Source organism: Equus quagga, chromosome 4 (genome assembly GCF_021613505.1).
Source record: "Equus quagga isolate Etosha38 chromosome 4, UCLA_HA_Equagga_1.0, whole genome shotgun sequence".
Taxonomy (NCBI): Eukaryota; Metazoa; Chordata; class Mammalia; order Perissodactyla; family Equidae; genus Equus; species Equus quagga.
In genome coordinates, this window is record NC_060270.1 from 96,259,580 (window position 1) to 96,286,104 (window position 26,525).

General features: G+C 35.1%; 1 protein-coding gene across 3 annotated transcripts in view; it reads left to right on the forward strand.

Annotated features, from left to right (window-relative positions):
* Positions 1-26,525, forward strand: part of GALNT13 (polypeptide N-acetylgalactosaminyltransferase 13) — a 465,368-nt gene that overhangs the window by 411,543 nt on the left and 27,300 nt on the right. For 2 of the 3 annotated variants that reach the window (XM_046657834.1, XM_046657833.1), the window contains one exon: positions 11,803-11,901. In XM_046657834.1, coding sequence (XP_046513790.1) covers positions 11,803-11,901 — 99 coding nt within the window. Of the gene's footprint in view, positions 1-11,802; positions 11,902-24,809; positions 24,989-26,525 lie in introns of those variants that run through there. The other variant, XM_046657835.1, reaches the window with a different exon arrangement.

Genomic DNA, 26,525 nt, shown 5'->3' on the forward strand with positions numbered 1-26,525 from the left:
GTAGTATTATTATTAAAATCGTATTGACCCTGTGGACCTACTGAGAACCTTTGATCTGTATCATTCTTTTCCAAAATATCTATTATCTTTAGAAATGCACAGTTGGCTTCATCCTAACTATACAAACATATATTCATAATATATATTCAATTGCTCAAAATAGGAATTATTCCCTTATGAATTATATGCTCCATATTGGTAATTTCCCACTTAATAGAGATTAGGTTTGGGAATCAAAACTAATTTAATATTGGTTGCAATTAAAGCATTTCAACAGCAAAAATATAATGCGTTTGGAAAATAATTATTAAGTTTATTCTTAGATCGAAACTGCCATTTTTGTAGGCCATAATAAAATATCTGAAAATTTATACAGTTCAATATAATATTTTTTTGGTTCGTTTGCCAAGAAAATCTGTAACTTTATCTGCTCTGTAAGTTTAATCTATAAACATAATTTATGATTAACTAGAAAGTAATTAAAGAAAAAAGTACTCAAACTGAATGGAGCCCCAGCTGAATTGTTTTTAAAGACTGTTTTTCTGTGTCATATCCATACACTATTTGCTAAATCTCCACTTCCTCATTAGGCATGTAAATATCTCTTATAGAATATTTCAGTTTACCTATATTTAACATTAATTTGAATAATTTAGTGAAAAGGTTCATGTGTAATAACACTGAATGTACCACTTTCTAGGTATGTGACTGTAGTCACTTAATAGTCTTGTGCCTCAGGGTTTTATTTTTAAAATTTTTGTTTCCTTTTCTTGGTGGGGGGTGGTGTTGTTGCTGTTGTTTTCGAATACACGATATTCCCATGTTAACATTAATGTCACATGGATTTATATTCAATACATAAAATATGTGAGAGTGTTTTGGTTTTTTGGGGGTTTTTTTGGTGAGGAAGATGGGCCCTGAGCTAACATCTGCTGCCCATCTTCCTCTTTTTGCTTGAGGAAGATGGTCACTTAACCAACATCTGTGCCAATCTTCCTCTATTTCATGTGGGGTGCCACCACAGTGTGGCTTGACAAGTGGTGCTTGGTCCACTCCTGGGAGCCAAACCTGTGAACCTTGGGCCACCAAAGCAGAGCGCATGAACTTAACCACTATGCCACTAGGCTGCTCCTGAGACTGCCTTTTAAACTTGAACACTGTTTGCATGCTAGTTATTATAATCTAGTTCTACTAAAGATCTCCAAGAAAGTGTCTAGTTTCTTTATTGAAAAATTTAACAATCCTGAACCTGACTGTACTCTGAGAAGAAGGGGGTTTTTCTAACATGTGGTAGAGTATTTCTCCCACTGTTGGCAGCAAACCCAGCTGATGAGTAAACATTGATTACTTTTTCTAAAAGGAGGTATGACCACGGCCTATAACAAGACAGATTTGAGTAAAGAGGACTTTTTGGAAATTCTCTGGGGCCACTGGGGTGACTCCTGGGAACGACTCAAGGCTCTGAAATGGAACCTGGATGTTTACTTCCACGTTAAAAATCCAATTTTATGATTTGCAGCGCTACATTAAAGAAACCTAATTATTGACTTCCTGAAAAAGTAAAAGCATAGTGTGGGTCAGTTCCTGTGTACAACCTACTGATTTTCAATTAGCTATCTTCTGTAATGGATCAGGTGGCCATATTTTAATTTATAGAAATATTTTGAAAAGCTTTTAAAGAGAGGGATTGTACCTTTGTGGATTTCTGAAACATATTCAGAAGAGGCAGCGTGTTGTATTGGAAAAATCTCCAGGCTTTGGAGTCAAGCCAAGGAGGGTGTAAATCCTGACCTCACAGCTTGAGTGGCACTCAGTATCCTCTCTGATACTTACTTGTCCACAGAATGAAGATAGAAATACAGGGTTATAGGGATGATTGAAGATAAAAAGCATCTAGCACAATGTCTGGAAAGAAGTAGTAGCAACACCAGTAATTATTTTAATTATTCTAGCTACCATTTATTGCTTTCTTACTACGTCAAACATACTGCTAGATGCTTTGTAACAGTTACATTGCTTAAGAATCACAACAGCTCCATGACTTGAGTTTTGTTATTATCTCCAATTTAATATGGAAACTGACATGTAGAAAGTTTGTGTGATTGACATATGGGTCATATAGCTAGCTGTTGAAGTCAGGATTCAAATACATGTTAGTCTGACACTAAAGCTCACTTTTTCTTATAACTATAAGGAGAAAATAGCTTATATTACTATATTTTATTCATTCAAAATGCATTTATTAAATAAGAGCTTGAGCTGGAACCTATATTATATGCTAAGGATGTGAAGTCAAATAAGGAAAGACCTTTACTCTTGAGCCATTCTACTGAAATGAGGGATGGGAGGGATGGCAAGAGAGAATCAAACAGGTAATAAACTCAGTGGAAATAAACGGCACCCAACATGCAGTATAATATAGGCATGCTATGAACTGCTGTTTCGAAAACCCAATAAATTCAGAAATCTATGAGATATATTGTTTTAAACTTTCTGAGATATTAATGTACCGTAGTTTTCCACTTTAAAACCAGCCTTAAGGAGATGCAATACAACATCTGTTTCCATGGAAACAGGAGGACAAATTCACCAAGCACTACTTCCCAATTCAATTTTTGTATAGTTGTGTGTACATAATTTAAGGCAGACATTTTGATTATGAGTTTGGGATGAACTGTTAATGGACAATAGTCATTTATTTAAAGCTTTTTCTTTCTTACTACTTGTCATTAATCATTATTTGAGAATGTAAAAAGCTATCTTTCCTTATGTACGAAAGTACTTTCTCTCAAATACTTGGAGCCTCAAAGTGGTATCAGGTGTCCAAGCTACTTATCAAGACAACAAAATTATTTCTTTGTATTATATTTATATGTACTCCTCAATTTTAAGTGAAAATGTTAAGATTTAACAATCTACAATTTCCTTAAGTTTCAATCTTTTCCAAAGCCCATATATTTAATATTGCAGTATATTGGTGAATATAAACATTTCCTTGTAAATTTCTCTTTATAACTTACCTAGCTGTATTGGAAGATAGAGGCAAATGTGGTAATCAGTTTCTCATTATCATATATTGTCAACAAAATAATCATTAGTATAATTATTAATATCAATTGTATCTTAATTTTTTATATGTTTGCATTTTACTCAGGTAATTGAAATATTACTTTAACCAGTCCATGAATTACACACAATTTCCGATGGGAAGTTAAATGCTGTGCAATTGCTTTGAACTAAAACCTTTAAGTAGCTTAATGAAGCATATGTGTTTTAGACTCGGTAGGCAGATCGTATTGGAATAAGGGAGTTGAGCTCTTTGCAGTATTAAATTCTCTCTTAACTAGCCCTTTAGCTTATGTAGATTTAGCATGCCAGGCTCTAATCTTGTAAATATAAAGGCTAATTGAAGTAAAAGATTGAAAAATGGCATTCTAAAGTCATAATGCCTCGCTCCAAATTTTTGGCCTATGAGAGGCCAGCATTTTGGAAAAAAAATTGTGAGCTATATAGAACACAAGAATATCAGAGGGCCAGAAGAAGGAGAAGAGGATTTCTGGAGCCAAGTGACTTAACTCTTGGGGCTTAAAATTTGCATTTGCGTGTTGCTTTGAAGATGTTTAGACTTTAGTCTGTGCATTTTGTATGCTTGCTTGACCTCAGCACTTCTTTTTCCTCTTATATTCTTTAACCTGTGCAACTAGTTAAGGTCCTTATACATACTGGTATTGTATTCCTTAAATATTTTTAAAGAGTAAATTTAGGTAACTAAAAATAGACATCTGTGAAGCTGCTAGGCTGCAGGGATTAAGCGTAAAATCAGTTACTGACAAATGCAGAGGCTAAAATGCTTAGAGATTTACCCTCTGGGTTGGTAATCAGGAGATCTATTTATAGATTCACAGTCTTCTTGACCCTTTACAGGATAACTGGTAAGAAAGCCTCATTTTAGATGACTTACACAAATTAGGGCATTCTCACGGCCCATGTATATGTCCCCAAAACTCTTTGGGATCCAGTACCTAATTTTCATCTCAGGGTAACTGAATATGCACATGTACAGACAGAATATGTTGCTGTTCATCAGCTGTTAATGTGGAAGATTGTTGGGCCAGGTAACCCACCTCTGAACAAAATGAGCCAGTTTATTACCTGAAAAAATGTTTTGACTTCACATTGCTGATATTTAGGCTAGAACCAATTCTAATTTTATTACTCAAATAGGTAGTGGCGCAAACAGCTGCCACAAACTATGTGCCAGGTAAGCATTTACTGAATTCTCCCAGGATTCTTGTTGTTTGTTTTTGTTATTCACCAAAATAAATGAAATTGTTCAATTTTCCATGTTCTTTACTTTTTTTGTGGAAGGCGGTTAGGATATCACATACTCAGAATTTTTAAATCTCACAGTCATTAATCAGAGCATTCTAAACCCAGGTCTTACATAAGCAAAGTCAGCTCGGACTTGATTTTGCCCTCATCCTTCTGAATTATTCACAATTTTGTTAAGAGAAAATATTCTTAAATGCATATTTTCTACAGCGACTATCATATGGAAATGTTAACATTAAACTGCGGAATTCACTGCAATTGTGCCTATTTCCTTCATTACAAAGTAAAGAGAAACCAAGTGAGATTCACACATGTAAAATAATGATAATGAGTAAGGATGTGCAGTTGAAGGATAAGCATGTGTTGAAGTAATTAAAGCAAAAAAAAACACCACATAGTTTAAGTTTAGACTCTTATCTTTAGAATGGATTTTACATATTAGTTTTGAAATGCAAAGGTTTAGGGATGGGGAGAGTGTTTGCCTCTTTTAGAATTGGAGTTCCCCTTGTTGCTTGTTGTCACAATCCAGCAGAGGGAGCAAAAGCTAATGAACAAACTATGTAAGTGGTAAGAACATTACCAATGATGCTGCTGGTGATTAGAAATATTTAGAATACGCTTGCTGATTTCAAACATCAAAACACAAGTGGGAAAAATATTCTCAAGTTTATATCATTGAAAATTATTTTCAAGTAGTAAAAGATTATGTATGAACAAAGAAATCTCAAAACAGACAGCAATTAAAGTTAAAACTATGTTGGCCCTACGCCATATATTCAAAGCTATACTATAACAAAAAGAATGAGTCAAAACAATCTTCCAGATCTCAGAACTGCCAGTGTGCTCTACTTATGTTGACACAAGTCATAGAACACACTCTGTAAGGAATTTCTAACGCATGAAGTTCTTCAGTGGTTGGTTGCCTAGATTTTTCTTAATAGCATGACTAAGCAATAGGTGTTGTCAGGTAATATGGTACCAGTGACAAGATTGGGGGTCCTTCCTGAAATTTCACTTCTTTGCTTAAACAACATTCTTTGGGAGTATATATTTGACTGAGGTCCCAGGGTGTTCTTAGAAGTCTTCTGATTTAAAAATCACACAAGATTATCCTAAATCTGATCATCCTTTGAATCTCAAAATATAAGATGCATAGTTAGAACTTTCCTGTATGCCAATATCTTGTAATGTGCCTTAAGATCTGCTTGTTGAGAACCTTCAGTACACTCAGTAGCCATTTTTATATTTGGAAGAAAATATAGCAGAACAGTGTTGGGCTAACTGACTGGAGAACAACCTGATATACACTAAGCTGCCTTCTAAGTGTGCATGGATTTTTTTTTTAATCTGGATATCATAGACCTAGTGACATAAACCTTTCAGATGTTGTCTCTATCCAGATGATGTGTCCCTCTTATTTTTTTAAGATGATTTTTGATGCCTCTGTTCCCTTACACTCCGTGCCCTATCCTGTTTGTATCGAACGCCATCTTAGCCATAGCCAGAAATAATTTACATGACCTCAGCCCAACAATCTGGCACTCAGCATGAAGAACACTTCACTTCTAGTCTTCTTGACCTGGTCCCCTGGGCCTGATCTTAGGTTACTTTCATGTGTCTTGTTCCATGTGTCTTCACCATTGTCTGGATGACATGTCGTTACCTTTACCTCTGTTCAACTAGAACTTCATCCTCCCTTGCTCCTTCCAGGACTCCTTTCTGACTCACACTGCCTGCCTGTCTGGAGTCTGGATTGGGCAATTCCCAAATTCACTATAATAACTTTTAATTCTTTAGTTTGGCAAATTACTTGACCTCTCTGTATCTTAATGTTTTCATTTGTAAAATGAGTGTAATAGTTGTTTGGAATTATTAAATTAGCTATTACACTTAAGTACTTGGAACAGCGCGTGGCTAATTGCTAATTATTATTATTGTAGTGGTGGTGTGGTTGTTGTCTCCACTATCTCATTCTGACAGCTTTCTTAAACCACTGACTCCTGTCTATTTCTAGTCTCCCAGAGCTCATGTCCAGCCAGCCTCACCAGATTTCACTTGAGTTCTTATATTGTATCCTCTTAACACCGGCTACATTCTAAGGAACAAGTAATATTACATGTCCAGAAATCATTTTGTGAGAAAGTTAGAACACATCAGATATAGGACAGGCTTCTTTTCATGCAGTCTTCAAAATGAGTCTATTCTGGAATTCTGAAAAAATAGTGGCAGGAGTGACACAGTATTTGAATCTTTTTGAATTTTTCTATTGGAAAGAAACAGGAAGAGCAACAGGATAGTAGAACCAAAATTTGATGGACAACATTGACAACAAAATTAGGTGGCAAGGCATTCTCACAAATCCCAAAATATAAGAGGTCAATTTCATGACCATATGATACTACAACCTTTGCAGGAGGAAACAAAGGTAAGCAATGGGGGGTCTGATGGAAATCGGGATAACACCCCTATTACCAATAGATACTCATGAAAAAATTGTTTCAAGCCAATTTGATAATAGTAGCTGAAATTGGAAGAGGTGTTTTCATAAAATCCAATCTGTAAGTCAGTGAAAATTCTCCTTTCTAATGTCTGAAGGGGCTGAACACTCTGTAACTTGTGAATTTTGAAACTCACTAGCTGAACCTGCTTATGAGGAGAAACTCTAAGAAATAAAGCCCAAATTGAGGAGGTAAGGAAAATATTTGGCAAAGGAAATGGAAGGTCCAGATAGAATTGGGTAAAAAAAAAAAAAAAAATGGGAGAGATGAACAGAGCCAGGAGATCTCAAAGAATAGAAGCCAACTTTTTTCAACTATTCAAAAAAGTACTGGCACAGGAGACCTAGACATGTGAAGGTAGAAATGGTCTCCTGTGCAGACATTTCCTGTCAGCGACACCTAGAAACATTTACTCTAAACCTTGCTGCTGCATAGTGGAAGAATCAGCTTTGCTATGAAAACCTCCTTTACTTTGCACGAGCATCCAGAGTTTTTCAAGAGGATTCACAGCATATATAGGCTTCCCGCCAGCAAGTGCTCCATTGTATTCTCTTGATACAATGGGTTTCAACCCTGATTATACATTCAAATCATCTGGGGGGCTTTAAACTGTATCCTGGTCCTACTCCAGACCATTTGGATCAGAATCTATGAGGGTGAGGCCAAGTAGAATTATATTCTAAAAGCTTTCCAGGTAAACCTATTAGGCAGCCCAGGTGGGAACCACTGAAAAAGAAGTTACTTCAAAAAGGAAAAGTAATTATAATGTCACTATTTAACATCAAGACACTATATACCTTCCTCCAGAATGGTGGTTGCCAAACTTCGTGCACATTGGAATCACCTGGGGAGATTTTATAACTCCTGATGGCCGGGTTACCCTCCGTACCAATTAAATGGGAATATCTGGGCATGAGAACCAAGTGGCAGAATAATTTAAAGGTGCAAGATGATTCCCCCCCAAAAAAGGAAAATAGTAGAAAAGCATGAGTACTATAAGAATAAAAATAATCAATAGAATGATATGTCTGCAAACAATGCAAGCACACCAAAACTTTATGCTCATAAAACAGAGGAAATGTGTAACCTAATATGTCGAAACACCCTAAAAGGAATTTTATAATGATAAAATATAGGAAAGAACAACATAAATCAATTTTAAAAGCCTTGGAAATCAGGGCCTGAAATACAGGAAAGAATTAGAAATTAAAGAATAAATCATTTTAGAATTGAAGGCTAAACTTGAAAGAACATGAGTCAATACTGCCGGGAGAAAAAGCCATAAGAATTTTCGAGGGGAAAAGGAAATTAAAGACAAAACTATTCAATAGAAAGTGGCATCTATAGAAGATAAGAAATAAGATCCAAAGTAATAGGATTTCCTCAGAAGGAAAATCAAAGCAGTGAAACAAAATGGACATTAATAACTAGAATTCAAGGAAACTTTCCGGGGAATAAAATTGAACCTACATGTTGAAAACGAATACCACATACCTGGAAGAGTGGTCCAGAAGGAACAATATTAAGATAATTTGTGGTAAATCTATTGGACTTTAAAGAAAAAAATCAGTTTGGCATTCAGGCAAGTAGACATTTGTCAGGATAAGAGAAAGAAAACCAGATTATCATCAGACTTTTAAAAGCAACTATTTATGCTGGAAGTAAATAGAGTAACATTTTAAAGTAACTCAAGGAAAAATATTGTAGGCCAAGGAGTCCAGATCTACTAAATTGATTTACAAGTGTAAAGGCCACAGATGTATGTGTCAACGTACAAGAACTCAGAATATTGATCCCAGTAAATGGAAACATCATTTACCCATTTGCCCAGGCCAAAACCTTGGAATGCTTCTTGCTGTGTTTTTTTCTCTCATAGCTCATATCCAATCCAATTGCAAGTCCTACTGGGTCTACCTTAAAAGCATGCCAAATCTGACCTCTCCACCTCCGTTTTTACCCTTCTCTCCTCTTCGAAGTAACCATCATCTGTTGCTGACGTGACTGCAGTAGTCCCCTTACTGGTGTCTCTGCTTCCCCTCTTGCCTCCCTCTAATTTCTTCTGCACACAGCAGCCAGAATGAACTATTAATATGTCACTGTCATGCTCAAAAACTTAGGATTCCTTATATTATTTAGTCTGCATATTCCTCTAACTTGCCCCTCGCTCCCTGCACCCTCGCCACATTGCTAGCCCATTTCTCACTCAGTTTTCTCAGCTGCAGGGAGCATCCATTTGCTGTTCCCCCTGTCTGGAATGCTCTTACATAGGTGAAAATATGGCTGTTCTCTCATTTCAATAAGGTGTTTTTGCAAGTATCATTTCCTCAGGGTGGCCTTTCCTGGTCCCCTATCTAAAATAGTACCCCCTCCATTGCTTTCCCTACCCTTATCGTGCTTTCTATTTCTTCGTAGGGCTTCTTGACTTTCTGATGTATTACAAATGGGTTTGTGTATTGCACTCTTCCCTTCTAAAACGTGAGCTCCACGATGGAAGGGACTATGTTTGCTTTGTTCATTTCAGTATCCTCAGCACCTTGAATCGTGCTTGCCATTGAAGGATGCATACTCTCAATGATATTTGTTGAATGAATGAATGAATGAATTCATGAGAAAGGTTACAGACCAAAAAACAAACTATCTATTATAAAGAAAATAATAATAGATTGTTACTGAGGGCAAAATATTTTGGAAGCATTCTTGAGTTCTGTGCTTAGTTTGTCAAAGAGTAGGATGACCTGCATCTACCATATGGCACTTTAAAATGCTATTGTCAGAGTATTTACTGCACTGAGTATGGCTTTGAATCTTCTGTTGTCCAGCAAAGAGACAGAACCTTACAAGCGACTCATCCTGTAGCCCCTGTAATTATTAACTAGCATCTATCCAAATAACATGCACCAAGCAGAGGGCCTTTAAATCAGATTGCATAGCTGACATCTAAAAGTGAATTAATAATTTTGTGTGATATTTATTCCTGTATTATAGTATTACACTATTCTACACTTTTGTAGGATGACAAATAATAATAACAAATAATTCTATTGCTTCTCCTGAAGTCTGCCTTTTATGAAAAGTTAACAAGAAAAGTCTGCTGTAAGGGATATAAAAATAATTCAGCCTCGAGGCAACCCTGTGGCCAAGTGGTTAAGTTCACGCAGTCTACTTCGGTGGCCCAGGGTTTTGCTGATTCTCATCCTAGGCAGGGACCTAGCACCGCTCATCAAGCCATGCTGAGACAGCATCCCACATAGCAAAGCCAGAAGGACTTACAACTAGTATACACCTATGTACTGGGGTGCTTTGGGGAGGAGAAGAAGAAGAAAAAAAGAAAAGAAAGAAAATTGGCAACAGATGTTAACTCAGGTGCCAATCTTTAAAAGAAACAGTGATTCAACCTATATGTAATATATCGATCAGACTATGGGCAGACCAATTTACTACATCATCTAGCTATCATTGTCTCCCCCAATCCTGTCCAGCTACATGTCCTGAAAAATTATTAGCCTTAACCTATATGCTCAGTCTCCTCCAATGCCTGAACCAACCTCAATCAGATTTAGGAGTACATTTCAGCCCAAATCCCACCAGTCTGGAACTGGGACATGATTTTGTTTCTTGAAGCTTGTAACCTTTCCCTCTAAGTCATGGTGTGTTCTGTCCGTTCTAACTGGTTGCTGCTCAGATTTCTTCATGAAAGCATCTATATGTCTGTTGTCAATTTCAACCCGTTGGAACAGGACTTGACCGCTCTACTCAGCTCTGTCCAGCCCTTACCAAGTATGAATTCCAATCCCCACCAATATTCTCAATTGCTGGTTGGGGCCTTCATGTAAATCACATCAGTTTTCCCAACTCTGGGAGCCATTACTTGACCATGGTGCTCTGCACCATGCAAAAAAGTGAATCTCATAAACCTAATCCATCCTCTATAGAAGTTTTTAACCTTAACCATTTGCCAATATGAAGAAACGTACCTAAAGCATAGATAACTAAACAGATATGTCTGACTAATATATGAGTGAACAGTAAAATATGCATGTCCTGATAAGAGCCAGAGATAAGAGGTTTTTGGAAGCAGAGTGGACAAGTATAAATACATACTTGGGGTTGAGACTAAGGAAAAAATCTAAAACATTCCATCCATTAGAAAGGTTTTTCTTCTCCTTTTTTTGCATTTATTTGTGCTTGATTTAGAATTTTAGCAACTTTAAACTCAACAAATGACTTTTGCATAACATTTGGCACAAATATGTATTAACTTTCTGTTAATCATGGGTCTAATGCAGTGTTTGGGTGTAAACCAAGAATCTTATGTTTGCAGTTGGCAATTTAATCTCGCTTTTGAGGCATATAATGTGAAATCACCATTTAACCTTGTAATAGCTTTTCTTAGGGTCAACTACTTTTCATTAAGCCTGGCATTGAGAAGGGAAAAAGATGCATGAATATATTTTAGTTACACAAATAAGCAGTGTAGTTAATCTTTATTAGTATACAGAATGGCTCATCTAGTAATGAAGTGACCTAAGAAAAACATGAATTTGGATATTTAAACAATTTGTTTCTGTTCCTCCTATTGTGTTACAGTAGGAGTTCAAGAATAGACTATGGTTATTTGAGTGGAATTTGGAAACTGTCCTAATTTTAAAAGGATTTGGGGAAGAATTCCTAATTTGTAATATGTAGATACTTCTTCTCTGATACTATACTATAAACAAGAGGTGCCTCTTGGTTAGATGCTAATGACAAAGCCAGTGTTGTTCAAGGTTACTTCATAGGAGTTTAGAAATTTACACAGATCTAAGAATGGACATAGAAAAAGAAAAATACATATTTAAAGCAATGTGTTCTTCTTGGAGAAATTTCTTTACAAACTTGTATCATTTTGTTATCAATATACAATTTGATAATATCAGAAAGATTTTATGACTTAAATCACTATCTGACTTACATTTTTGTATGTTTCCTTTAGATAAGAAACGTTGAAACGAATCAATGTTTAGACAACATGGGCCGCAAGGAAAATGAAAAAGTGGGTATATTCAACTGTCATGGTATGGGAGGAAATCAGGTAAACTCTCCTTTTTTTTATCAGCTTCATATTTTTGGGAAAAATATGGTTGGGAAAACTATCAGGGTAGACTCTGGCTCACATGCCAATAACAATAAAGTTAAAGGCTTAGTTTAGGAAATTAATGGGCATTTAAATCAAGAACTAATCTGGCTATTTTATTATCCCAAGTATCTTAAGAAAGCACTATAGAATTAATAAGAAGGGCAATATATTCAGTGAGCCTACAATTGATAGCCAAATATTTCAGACCCATCTCATTTTACCATGTATGAGCAAATGGAGACTACATTTTATTCTGTTATATCTGAATAATATAAAATAATTCCTCAACTAATATGATGTTTTCCCAATGGTGATTATTCTAAATTTCTTTTGCAAATGTTTTTGTATATCATGTTTTCTATGAGTTTTTGAGGTTCAATAAAATTTTAAGGTGCATGGATAAGCACATCTGTTACATTTTTGCTTTGCCTATCTGAAGATGCCCTTTGGACCAAGTAAAAATGTAGTATTTAAATAAGATTGCTGGCTGAATAAAAGTCTAGGGCAGCTTTTTGTGTGTATGACAATCCAACTAATTATCAGAAACTTATCAGACTATAAAAGGATTCTTGTGATTTCTGGAAGAATTGGAAATGGCTTTGCAAGGTGGGCCACATGGAGGCTGCTTGGCTGTGAATCTTCGAGTAGAGCAGCTCTTTTTCCATGGCCACTTTGAGAGGCACATTCTGGAATTCATGGGAATTTAGTACAAAGCAAACTCAACATAGTTAATCCTCTGTAGACATGTTGTCTGCCAAAGTCAAAGAGAAGCACACCAGTGAGTTCTTTATCTGGTGTGTTAGAGTGAACTGAGGAAGCAAAAGTTATTATATCCAGCACAACATTCTGGTTATATTTGCGATGTAGCTGAATATAGCAAGAATCCATAGAGAAAAAGCAACAGCCCTGTTGGGTTTTGGCACCGTACTTCAAATAGGACCTGTGTGATTCAATGGAGATCATTAAAAGAAAGTTTCTCCCTTAAAAAAAAAAAAAAATAACTATTAAAATCCTAATTAGGGTTTCAGAGTTTCAATTTAAGCAAGAAAATATTTAAATCAATCTTTCTAAATTATAGCAGGGAAAAATGACCTCATGAAAGAAGATGATGGAAAAAGCAACATGGGCAGAACAATGGCAGAGCATTTAAAAATGGTCCAGCTTATTATATTGATTCACAAAGAATGTGAGAGGCCTCTGCTACCAAAAACCAGTGAGGTCTCATTGAATTCAGCTGGAAATGCCAAAAAACTTAACTGTCAGAAGACTAAGAAATCTGAAGGTAGTCAAGTGTTGGCATTTGTTCAAGTCCTCAATGATTCCGTCAAGAAACCAGAAAGTTTCTATCTTCCATTCTTCAGTCCTTAAAGTTAACTTTTATCATCAGCTGGTCACAAAAGGGCTGCTGAAACTCCAGACATCATGTCCACATTCAAGGCAGGAAGAAGTGGGGGTAGAGAAGAGCTACCATAGCCTCATCTGTCCCTCTGTTAAGAAAAACAAAAGACTTCCTAGAGGCTCAACACACCTCTATGTATGTCTCTTTGGCCAGAAATATGTTATTTGAATACTCCTAACACAGAAACTCTGAATATTTCACCTCACATGCGACTGTTCCTCATAGTTTATTTACCATGATATTGGGTAGACTTTTAGAAGTATCTCTCGTAAGAAGTTTCAACAGCTTATGAAAAAAAAGTCAACTGATCATCTACCATGATGACCTACAGAATTCCAAAAGAGAAACATTATTTATGAAATCACTGATTCAATTGCAGACGCAATTGAAGGAGGAAGATATCCCAGGTGAATTATCCTCATAGATTCATTAAGGTGCTATGGTTAGTGTTAAAAAGAATAACTAGTCTTGTACCTATATTTGTCTAAATGACATGAAACACCTGGATCATAGACGTTAAAAAATATATTATTCACTTACAAGTTTTCGATACCCAGAAATGAGCTATCCCACTCTACTGAAAAACTTGTTGCTGGCAGGGGCTATATCTTACTCCTCTTTTCATCCACAGCACTTGGTAGACTGCTTGAGAGAGGTAGGGACCTGATAAATAATAGTCAAGTAAATAGAGGAAAGAATTCATGGTTAGAACAATGAATTTATACCTTAGTACTATGTAGACATTGCCAAAGAATGCTGGTATTGTCATAGTCACCAAAAATATAGAGGGACACCAATCTCAGGGATTAGTAAATAAAGTGAACAAATAAACAATAAGTAAAAACCCATATATATATATATTCTAATGTCTCTACATTATTGACTTGATGACAAGATAGAAGTTAAAAGTAATATTTTTCTGTCTACAAATATATATACAAGAATGTTTACTGGAGCCCTTTTTGTTATAACACAAACAATGGAAACAACCAAATGTTTACCAAGAGGGGAATGTTTAAATGAACCATGGTGTACTCATAGTATAGAATACTACATAGCCACCAAAATGACTGAGAGAGGTCTACGTGTATTGTCACTGAAAAGCAAAAAAAGAGAAAAAAAATCCAGATTACAACTTACTTTTAATGATCTCATTTATGAAAAATATATGCGAACATTTTTCTCTATATAGTACCTGCAATATCTATATTAATATAGATTCATTGTAATCTATTAGAAATATATAGAAATCTATCTGGAATGTAAATTACCTCTGGTGAGAAGATGGAGTTGGAACAGGAAATTTTACTTTTCAACTCACATTTTTCTGTATATATGGATTACTTTCATAATTAAACAAATAGAACTGGAGAAAATTGAACTGTTAAGAATAAAAGAACATCATATTATGACATTTCTCTGACCTGATTAATTGGGTAACTGATGGTAAGTTACTTAATATTTTTGAGCTTTAATATTTTATCTATGCAATGGATAAAAGATTTTCCCACAATTTTATTCTGTAAAGATTAGTAAAATTTGTAAAACAACTAACACTAACCTGGCGTATACTAGACACTTAGTACATATTAATCTATTGCCATTAATTATTCTCTTCACTTATTTTCATTTATGTCTCAATTATTTGTCTTTTTACTTCTATAAGAAAAAATAAAATGTTCATTTGATGCCTAATGCCAGAGGCAAGATAAATACACAACCCTTCCTATGGTCTTGTTAAGGTTAATAAAATGAACTGGCTGTCCTGTTGTTCTAACAAATAACAATACAAAATATGTATTATTATTATTATTATACAAAATATATTATACCAAATATGTAACTTAATACAAAATATATATTATGAAAAATTAAACCATCACATAAAACCCTATTATGATTTATGCTTTGATTGAACTCAATATTTTTATTTTATGGATGTGTTTAACTTTTTGACTTACTTTAAAAAAGAACAGCTTTTGGGATTTTATTCTAGAGCCACCTTTCCTGTTTTTCATTGCTATTCTTTTATGTTACCATGGAAGCAGCATCTATTTTTATAGTTATTTAGTTTCAAATTTTTAAAAGTAGCCCCAATCCATAAAAATATTCAAACTGGGAGGCTGGCCCAGTGGCACAGTGATTAAGTGTGCACGTTCCACTTTGGTGCTGGGGTTCACCAGTTTGGATCCTGGGTTCAGACATGGCACCATTTGGCAAGCCATGCTGTTGTAGGCATCCCACATATAAAGTAGAGGAAGATGGGCACCGATGTTAGCTCAGGGCTAATCTTCTTCAAAAAATAAATAAATTAATTAATTAACATGCAAATTGCCCTCTCCTGCTTTTACACAAAAGTCGTAACAAATGTTAGCGTTGCTTTTTAGCATTTCCACTCAGTTACATTTCTAAAAGTAGGTATTTTATGTTTATTGTCAATTATACCTTAACCATTTCTCCTTGCGCAGGAGTCTTGGTAGTTTATTTTTTTTAAGTTCTTCTCCAAGAAGTTCACTTTTCAGTAGTTGTTGGTAATATATTTTTTGAACACTTAAACAGTGAAATACTCAGCATATTCTCCTCTCTCCATCCCCAGCCCCCAGCACAGGGCTTGGGATATGGTAGACACCCAATAAAAACTAGTCAGGTAAATAGATGAAAAAATGCACAACAGTTTTTGTGGCAGGAATACTGTAAAAACAAGACAGTAAGTGGGAAATTATTAAACTCTACACTTGATCATCTCTAAGTGCTCTTTTCAAAACCTTAGTAATAAAAGTCTTCTGCTTCAAAGAATAATGACAAAATTAGTCCATTCCTATCTGTTGTTGAAATGCTTTCTTTTCATTAGCAAGTAATATCATAATGATCATTAAACACTTTCAAAAGAATGAAAATGAGGAATTTGATTAAAACTTGAACATAAATTTTTATAAGTGAAAGAAAGAACTTACAATTTACTGGTAGAATGTGTGTTACTAGAAGTTATGGGAATGTTTTCTCTATCCTTCCAAAAAGATGGCAGATTCCTGGAAGCAGTTCTGTGTCCCCTGCAATGCTAATGACTCAGATTTAAATCTTCATCCCCAACCTCTCTTCTGAGCTCTGGAATCTATTGCCAATTAATTATTGGGAATCTCTACAAGCATCTCAAACTCAGCTGTTTCCAAACTATACTCATTTTCTTCCCTTTCACACAGTCATCCAAAATTGAAACCTAATATAGACACTTCACTTCTGAAGTTTGATTGGTCACCAAGTCTTGATATTTCTCTGAAAATCATGTCCTTTATCTCCCACCTCTAAGTCCCTTTACAACCAGGACCTCTATCTTTATCCTAGCCTATATCTCATTCACTTGTGTGGTCAAAATAAACCTCATTTCCATACATCATATGGAATTCCATAAATACATTCCATACACACTACATTAAAATTAAAATCTCCAGGAATTCTCCACTGTCCAAGAATAAAGTACAGATTCCTTAGTTATATTGCTATACAAAGCCTCTCGTAATTTCATCCCCATCTAGCTTTCTAGCCTAGTCTCCCTTGATTTCTAATAGTTCTTTGTGCTCTTGATGTATGTCTGATAATTCTCCCTTCCCTGCGTGCTCTGTGCAATTTCAGATCTCTACAGTTCACTGACTCTGATCTCTCTAATTGCACTATGGGCCACATACTGCTCCACTCACAAACTTTAGACTCTCACTGTTTAAAACCCAGATAATTTAGAATATTTTCTGCTACCTATTGGCTAATAACTTCTTAACCTAAACAGGGCATAATTTTAGTGGGTAAACTGTAATTTACTTAATCAATCCTTGTTGTGTAACACACAGTGTTATTTGTGAATTTTTGTTGTTATAGATTAGGTTCATCAATACTCTTGTGGATAAAATCTAGTGAGCATCCATATTTACTTTTTTAGAAATAATGTCTGGAAGTAAATTTGCTAGATCAAAAGTTATGCAACATTATAAGGCTTTAAATACATAGTGACAAACTGTCCTCTTTAAGGTTTTACCAATTTAATAGGACTAATAGCTAAAATAGGAAGAGGCACTATGATGAACATTTAACATGCATTACCCACTTTGATTCTCACAACAATCTATGAAGTGAATAGTCTTAGTATCCTGATTTTACTCAAGAGTTTAATGGAAACCCTGAGAGACTGGTAACGTGTTGGAGGTGGTTAAGCCAGTTTGAACCTAAATCAGGCTGATTCCACACCAAGTTTATATGCACTGCATTTATATCCATCCCTACCCACACCCTCCCAGGATTGTGATCACAATGGCCAGTCCTAACTGGGTATTGTGTTTTTGTTTTTTGGTCTTTTATCTTTTTAGTATGGGAAGAACATTTCATCTTAAATCATATTTCTAACATTATCAATGCATTTATGCATTTTTAATATTGGCATCAATACTTTATGAATTTCCTAGTCATGTTTTTGCTGATGTTTCCATTGGGGGTTGAGGGAGTTCTTTATTTTCTTGTCCACTTCTAAAAAACACTTCAAGTAAGATTATTACCTTCTGTTATACATGCTGCAGATATTTTTCTGATTTGACATTTGTTCACAGTGTGTTTTCATATGCAGACTTTTAAACAGTTTGTGTATTCCAGTCAATGTTTGCCTTTATGCTTTCTCTTTTTAATGTAGAAACACTGTTCTTTTTTAATGAGGTACTATTAAAAGACATTTACATCATCTTAAAGGAGCCAATATCAAAACTGGTAAATATGTATTAGTCTTATTGGGCATATACTATAGCTTTTCAAATTTTGACACTAATTTTTATTTAAAATTTATATAAAATATAATTTGGTACAAATTAGATTAATAGAATGTTTATTACATAACCATTTTGATATCAAGTATTAGTACAAATTTTTAAAAATCCAATTGCATTTTCCTTTGAGTAGTAATTCACATTTAATCAAAAATGGGGGGAAAGCAGCTCCCATACATATTGTACTCATTCCTTCTAAAGACAAAAAAATATAAAGTGATGGAAAAATATTCACATTTTAGCAAATGTATTTATAATGTTTCTCTTTCTCCCTAGAGCCACTCATTTGGAGAGACCTAGAAAGCACATGGAAACATTCCATGTGATTTATTGCGGTAAATGATTAGAGCAATTTTTCAAGGTAGCAAGCCTTTAGGGAAGCTTATGCTGGCCATTTATTAAAACTCTGTTTTCTGCCAAGATAAACAAGAGATCATTAGGTCTTATCTATACTTTCATACAAATGTCTCCTCCTCCTCTAAGATGGGATTATCTATACTTAAGAAGAATCTAACCTTATGACAAGTGCATTACAAATTTTGAGAGTAAACAAATATTTTCTCTCCTCATTACAGACCCTCTCCTAGAGAAAGAGTGATTATTTTAGTAATGCACTCTAATTTACTCACAGATTGTAATGAATACATTCTTTCAATAGATATGTATTCATTTTAAAGTTTGCATTTTTCTAAGTACTATAATTAAATAGAAGCCATTTCTACACTAATTTGGTCCTCTTTTAGTAGCTTGCACAATGGAATTAAAACTCACCAGGGATTTCACAAAGTAAATTTGCAAGTGAAATGAAATGGCCTATGAGGAAAGAAGGAACATGTACCAATCATTAAATGTTGAAAAGAGTTGGATACACGCAAGCTAGAAGAGAGTAGTGTTATTATAACTTCTATAGAAATAGGAATCATTCCAAGAGCATTTCAATCTTATTAATGCTTGGCTGGGAGGACTTCTCTGGTCTTTGATTGGCTTATACTCCTACCAAGGGACTAAAATATGCTGAAGATGGAATGGTAACTTGGCTCAATCATTCATCCAACAAAACCTGATTATCCTAGCCTGTAGCAGACACTCTAGAGGATGTTAGTGACGATATTGGTATGAGAAAATATCCAAAAAAGACAAATATTTCACATTGGTCCAGTTTTTCAGTTGGCCATGAGGTGTCTGTTCATACTCAAACCCATCAATCCAAGAGTTAGTTTCCTTCCAAGTAAGTCTCAGTAGGGCCTGCTATCATGGGGTCAACCTAGTGTCAACAAAGCCTTTGGGATACATGTACAGGTCAGTGGCAGTATGATTTCCATTCTACTCCATTTATTCTTGATTCTTCACATTTTATTTTCCTAGGAAATAAATCCCCTCAAATTTATCCAAAAGGAAGCTCCAAAGCCATACCAATTCCTGGGCTTCCATCCATTATTTCAAACTGACTAATGTACATTTCTACTTGAATGACCAAGAGATGCCTCAAACTCAATGTGTCTATAATTAACTCATCTTTCATCTAAAGCCTTTTTCCATTCAATCTCTCTATTCATCTATCTTTTACATTTTCCTCTCTTATCTTTCATCATCCCCTGACCTCCCTAAATTAGACACTAAGTCTTGTGGATTCTTTCTACTTGTCCTTTTTAGCTATTTCTTCTTTTCTTTCATTCATAATTCTACTTTCAAAATCTGGACTTAGATTGCCTCATATTTGAATTATTACAATAGTTTTCAATATAGCTTCCCCATAGCTCCAACCTGATCCTAACTTCACTTCAACCTCATTCAATAATGAGGTGAGATCTCCTTTCAAAATATCATTCCCAACTGGAAAAAGAAACAAAAAATTTTAAAGAGTTCCCAGTTATTACAGGATAAAATTAACAATAAGCTCTAAATTGTATATTAATGGAAACTTAAAGATATAAAATAACTAAAATTGAATCCATAAATATTAAATGGTAATGGCCTCTTCAGTCAATAGTTAATAAATTCTACACAGGAGTTTTAAAAATTGTTTTAAATTGCTTTTTCAAATCTTAATTCAAGAACTGAGCAAACAATCAAGTAACATTTTCTTAATTCAAATAAATTATATTATTATTTATATTAAAGAAACATCTATTAAGCTTGGAGTTGATTAAAACTTGTGGGAAGTTAAACTTATGAGCTGAATCTGCCAGGTTTTTGGCCTGGCCAGAGTGTTTCCTGGCATGGAAACAAATGACAAATCTGTTGTGTTCAATCCTTTTCTTTCCCTGATAGTTACTCAGAGATTGTAAGATTTTTTTGTTAAAGATTCCTAAAAAATAGGCACTAATACTGGCTGTTTCTTAGATTTATCTTTTCTTCTAAGTGTTATACTGTCATTTTATGTATTTCTGCATAATGATAGTTAACATCTATCACATGACTTTTTTTTCCAAAAGCTATGAAAAAATTGGCAATGTAAGTCAACCTGGAAAGCACTTTTACTATTTTACTGTAAAGTATGTAGGATTAATTCCCTGAAATCCTACATTCATTTAAATAATCCACAACTTTGGCTCTGAGCTTTTTAGCTATAAGTACAAACTTGGTTATATGATTCATTATGTGAATAATATAAAAACAAACTAGCTTCAATAAGGTTCAATTATTCCTGGTGTTGGGATGATAAAAGTTTCTACTGTCATTCCTAATAAAGAAAGTATATGGAGACGGGGGAGTAGGGAGCCACAAGGAGGAACACTAACCTAAACTTGAAGGGGAAGACAGCCCCTAAGAAGGCACTTAGGAAATGATGATGTCAAATTATGTCTGTGCACATAGTAGGACAAAAGAAATATTTATTCTATTGATTAACCAATTAATTAAAGTGTATCATTGTAGCAGCCCATTCTCTAAGGGGCTTAAAATTAAATTTCTGCATGGCTTAAATGTTAAAATACTTTAAGCTTTTTGGAAAAATTCACATAAATTTGTATTCATTTTATTAATGGGATTCCCAGAATATTTTGAAGAACTTCCCTTAAAAAATGAAATATTATACATTCTCACAGAGCAGAAAGTTTGATGCTACCCTAGTTTAATAAAACCCCAACACACACACACACACACACACACACACGCCCCCCACAGAGGCATATATAACTCTCTCATCTCACACTATCAATAGAACTTTTCTTACTGAGAAGGGTAGGCTGTTAACTGAAAAATCTACTAAAAGAAAAATGTTTGGTTACTAGCAGCATCATTCGACTCCCTCAGCCCACCAGTCTATCTCCTTTGAAGCTTCTGTTACTTAGGGATGGACCCCAAACTTCCTGCTAACTTTACCAAGATAGAGTTGTCTCCATTAAACTACTTAGTCCCAGCAGAACTTCTCTCCTAGGTACTTTATGATTCTTCTGATGCTCATTCCTTTCTCCACCATATTTTCAAGTACTTTTCTCCTGTCTTATGCATAATTCTTCTTGATACAACACCCTAGTCTTAACCATTATCCTGAGTTGCTTCCTAGTTTAAGTAAGACTGTGTGCAAGCCAGTCTGAGATCAGGGTGCCAGCATAGTCAGGTTCTGGTGAGAGCTCTCTACCTGGCTTGCACACAGCTACCTTCTTGCTATGTCCTCACATGCCAGAGAGATGGGTCCCCTCTTCCTCTTATAAGGGCACTAATGCCATCGTGGGTGTCCCACCCTCATGACCTCATCTAAACCTAATTACTTCTCAAAGACCCCACCCCCAAATACCATCACATTGGCAGTTAGGGTTCAACATATGAATGAGAGGGAATCGGGGAAACAAACATTCAGTCCATAGCCATGACTTTATAGAAGTCCTTTGTCCTTTTGGCCCTCTAATTCTAATACTGTAAATTGATATGGTTATGCCACATGTCCATCAATTCTAAAATACTTTTATCTCTACTTTTAGATAAGCAAGAGCAGCAAGTCCAGATAATTTGTGAAATCTTTGGTCCAGTGACAAGGGACATAAATTTAGAAAGCTTGAATTTGGAAAAAAAAAAATTAGAAAACAAATGTTTTTAGAAAATATCTCAGAACAATGCTAAATTTCGAGCAACCTACTAGTCACCAAAAATTAGTGATTTAAAGAAAAAAAACCCTGTTAATCAAGAATTTGTTGAACAAGGTATATGTACCCAAAAATATATGGGTACCCAGAGGAATATAAAAATAGCTTAAAACTCAAACTCTTTTTTGTGTATAAGGAAGTTGGTGAAGATGCTGTTCTTTACATGACATAGAGTCCTTCCTATGAGTACCCCTAAGAGAATTTCATACTTCACTGAGTATTAGGAAGAGTCGTTTGTCTCCTGAGGAACAGCTTTGTCTTTTCTTTCTTACTGCCAAATACATAGTCCATTCAGGGAAAATTAATAAAATTCTATGGACAAATATTTATAGTGGCCACATACTTTGATTCTTTTTATTATATCATCCTTGTTTATGCAGATGTGATTTTTCACTTTTCTTTCTTACCTATTATATATATATAATATAATATATATAGTATATGTATATAATATTATATATGTATATAATTCTGTTTAAATCCACTTTCACTTTTTAACAAGAGGAAAAATAAATAAGTAAATAGATACCCAATCCCTATGCTCAATCTCAGTGGGAATACAAAACAATCATTTTGAAAAAAAAATTGTACTGCTATACAGGAGGCATTTAGAAAAAGGTATGATAAGGACAGGAGTGGGTCTAAAAGGTTTCAGAAAGCTGTCAGTGAGCACAGAGAATAGAGTGTGCTCAGGGACAGCAAGGATACTGGCCAAATGAAGTGGAATGCCTGTACTAAGGAGAGTGGAAAATTAAGTTTTATAAGTAGAGGAGTTAAGTTTATAATAGAATGTAAATGTCAAGCAAGGGAATTTTGATTTGAGGGGACAAAAGAAGCAAAGAGCTTTCAGACTGCAAAGGTTGTCAAGGATAGCCTATAACCTATTTCTAACACAACCTCATGAAAATACTTGGACATGCACTTTTGTTATTAAAAATAACATGGTGAGTACAGACAAAATGAAAAGGGCTTTTTATTCTTATTATTTAGTACCCAAGTATAATTTCACCACAAGCAGGGACAGACTATAGAACTTTTTTTCATTTTATTTCTGTTATTATGTTATCAAAGGACTTGATCCAATACAGAACAAGAAGCTACGTGTGGTATGTACAGAAATGATACCTTTCCATTAAAGGAAAGAAAAGCTTCGGTAGCTTACCATAGAAATTTCTAGGGTCCATTCCAATTGCTAATAAAGAATCTTAGCCTTCAAATGAAAACCTACCAGATATACATATTTCTACTCCAACTCTCTAGTTGCTAACTTTCTAAATAGACTATGGGATGTTCTTCTTACTTAGAAGTAAAATGTATGTATCTGGCTGAGATATTCAGACTATTTTTTTTAAGAGGAATTTTTGTTTGTTCCAAAAAACAATACTTAACAAATTTAAAGGTGCATTTTATGGTCATTGTAACACCAAGGAATGATCAGAGGGGTCTTTATAGGTCACGATGGCCAGTGCTCAATCCATAGCCTACACACTGCTGAGAGGAAGTGCCGCTTCTAGGCAGCAGAAATGGTCACGTCACAATCTACCTACTTATTCCCAGTGGGATCTGAATTTTTTCTTCTTTCAGTGAGTGAAACAAGTGGCTCATGAGCTAGACTTATCTTTTACTATGAGAATCTTAATGTGTTACATATAAATTTAACATAAAGACATGGCCCCCAATTTTAGACTGAAGTTTTTAGAAATGTGTTAAAATTGATCTCTGAGATCTCCTGTATAGAAGAATTCCAAATAATTTATGGGGATGATCCCTCTTTCAGAAGGTGAAATTTAGCTCTCCTGCCCCCCTTGCATGTGGGCTGTGCTTACTGACTTGCTTCTAGACAGTAGAACATGGAATGGGGTGGTGGTGACTTTACAGTGGAGAGACACAGCAGATGCGACTTTGGGCAAGTCATCCAGGTTCTACATTATACGTCACATTGCTGCCATGCACCCTTGATATGATGTGATGAGAATGGCACTTCAGCTTGTAGTCTTCCTCCCCAAAACCTATAACCAATCTAACCATGGGACAAGCATTAGATGAGCCCAAACTGAGGGACATGCTGTAAAATACCTAACCACTGCCCCTCAAAACTGTCAAAGTCATCAAAGAGAAGAAAGTCTGAGCATCTGTCAGAGTGGCCTAAGGAAATATGATAACTATATGTAATATGGTATCCTGGAAACAACGAACAGGGAATCATATGGGAACTTTAGGGAAAAATTAGTGAAATCTTAGTAAAGTCCGGAGGGTTTTTTTTAAATTGTAATTATCACTGAGAGGCAAAATGGTAAGTGTGAAAAGAGCATGGGATTAGTTCAAAGATAGGTTCTCCCACTTGGGGAATTTATTTAACCTTTTCAGGCCTCATGTTCTTCATTTGTAAAAGAGTAATAATTATGCTTATCTTGAAATTATGCTTATCTTGAAAGGTTATTGAAGAAATGTGCAACATATGATATGTGCTGTATCATATTTAGTATACAATATATTTTACGTGACTGCTATTTTGCTGAACACACAGCAGGTGCTCCCAAAATGTTGTTTATTTTCTCTTGTTCCATTTGCTTCCAGCCCAACATTCAAAGGCCAGGACCTCTGTCCCTTTGCCTGAGGGTTTTCACTACCAGAGGCTGCTTTACCCACCTAGTAACACCTGGGGAATTAAACAGTTCTACTTCCCGGAAGCACACCTCAAGCAAAAGCTGAGGGCAAGTGGTGTATAATTATCCCCAGCTCCTTCACCCTTTGAGGGGACTGATTCTGAGTTGCTTGTTCTAAAGTGGTTGTCAACGATCCCCAACAGGATTAAACTCCAGTTACCCACACTATAACTAATATGTAATGTACCCTGTATTGGCTCCTTTCCCTTCCCTACTGCCCAGTGGTCCTTCCTGGGGCCATCCACCCAATAAACTACTTGCACTTGAATCCTTGTCTCAGTGTCAGCTTTTGGAGGAAGCCAAACTAAATAGAGCTTGATTTTAGTTTGCAGCAATGATGAATGCCATAAGTAAATAGGATTTCTTTAAGTTTGAAACCACCAAGAAAAATTTAGTATTATTTCCATCTAGTAGTAATAACCTGGAGGTGAATTATTTTAATTAGGTCTAATTTAAACTAAAGAGTAGTTTATCTTTACAGATAAGAGGCAGTTGTAACTCATACACAATAAGAGTATCTTTGTGCCATCTAGGACATTAAAATTTGCCTTTGAGGCTTTTTATATATTTAATCATTTTTTATCTAATCATATGCCACACACTAGACTTTTAGGAAGTGCCTATTGATATAATGTAAGTGAAAACCTTTTAAGGTATGAAATATTACCAAAATACCAGTAAAAGTATATTCAAAAAGGATGGCACAAACTTTTTCCCATGAATTTGTGGCTAATAAACACTAAAACAAATATAATACTTGATATAGATGTCATGTGGATGATATATATTGCTATTTTATATTCACAGGCATAAATCAGTGAGAACCTTAAAGACCAAATATCTTGCTGCTCTATAGTGCCAAACAATGAGATAGTGATAAAGGGAAAGTATGTACTCAATTGCCCATGGCTGAAGGAGAATATCCCTTCTAAGAATTCCCTTTACTTCCTTGTAATTTATATGCATTAGGGCCAATCTTTCAGAGAATAAATATTTAAGGAATGATACAATCAAGGAAAACATAGCAGAGAATAATACCAAGAGAAAAATAATTTGGTACAGAAAATGATTGCAATGAGAACATGGAGAACAGAGTTCAAGGTAGGCTAGAATAATGGAGGAAACTCATACAGAAATGTCGGCACTAGTTAGATGTATGTGTATCGAATTCAAAGTTTCATGAAAGGTCTAAATGGTTTGGATGAAGCCTGAAATATTTAAGAGTCTCAAAACATCAGTTGAATAAAAAGATGGATGAATGCCTTATTGAATGAATAAATAAATGATGTAGACACAGCATGGGAGAAAATATTCCACATGGTGAGACTTTTAGTTTTTGCATTATGTCCTTTTTTTTTGATAGCCACTATATTGGTTTTCTAGTATGGTGTGACAAATTTTTACAAATTTAGTGGCTTAAAACAGCACAAAATTATTATCTAACAGTTCTGTGGGTCAGAAATTCAGGCACAACGTGGCTGGGTTCTCTACTCAGGGTCCCACATGACTGACATGAAGGCGTTGGCCAGAGCTGTGATCTCACTGGAGGTTTGGAGTCCTCTTCCAAGATTCCTGATTATTGGCCAATTTCAGTTCCCTTCACTTGAAGGACTGAGGTCGCATCTTC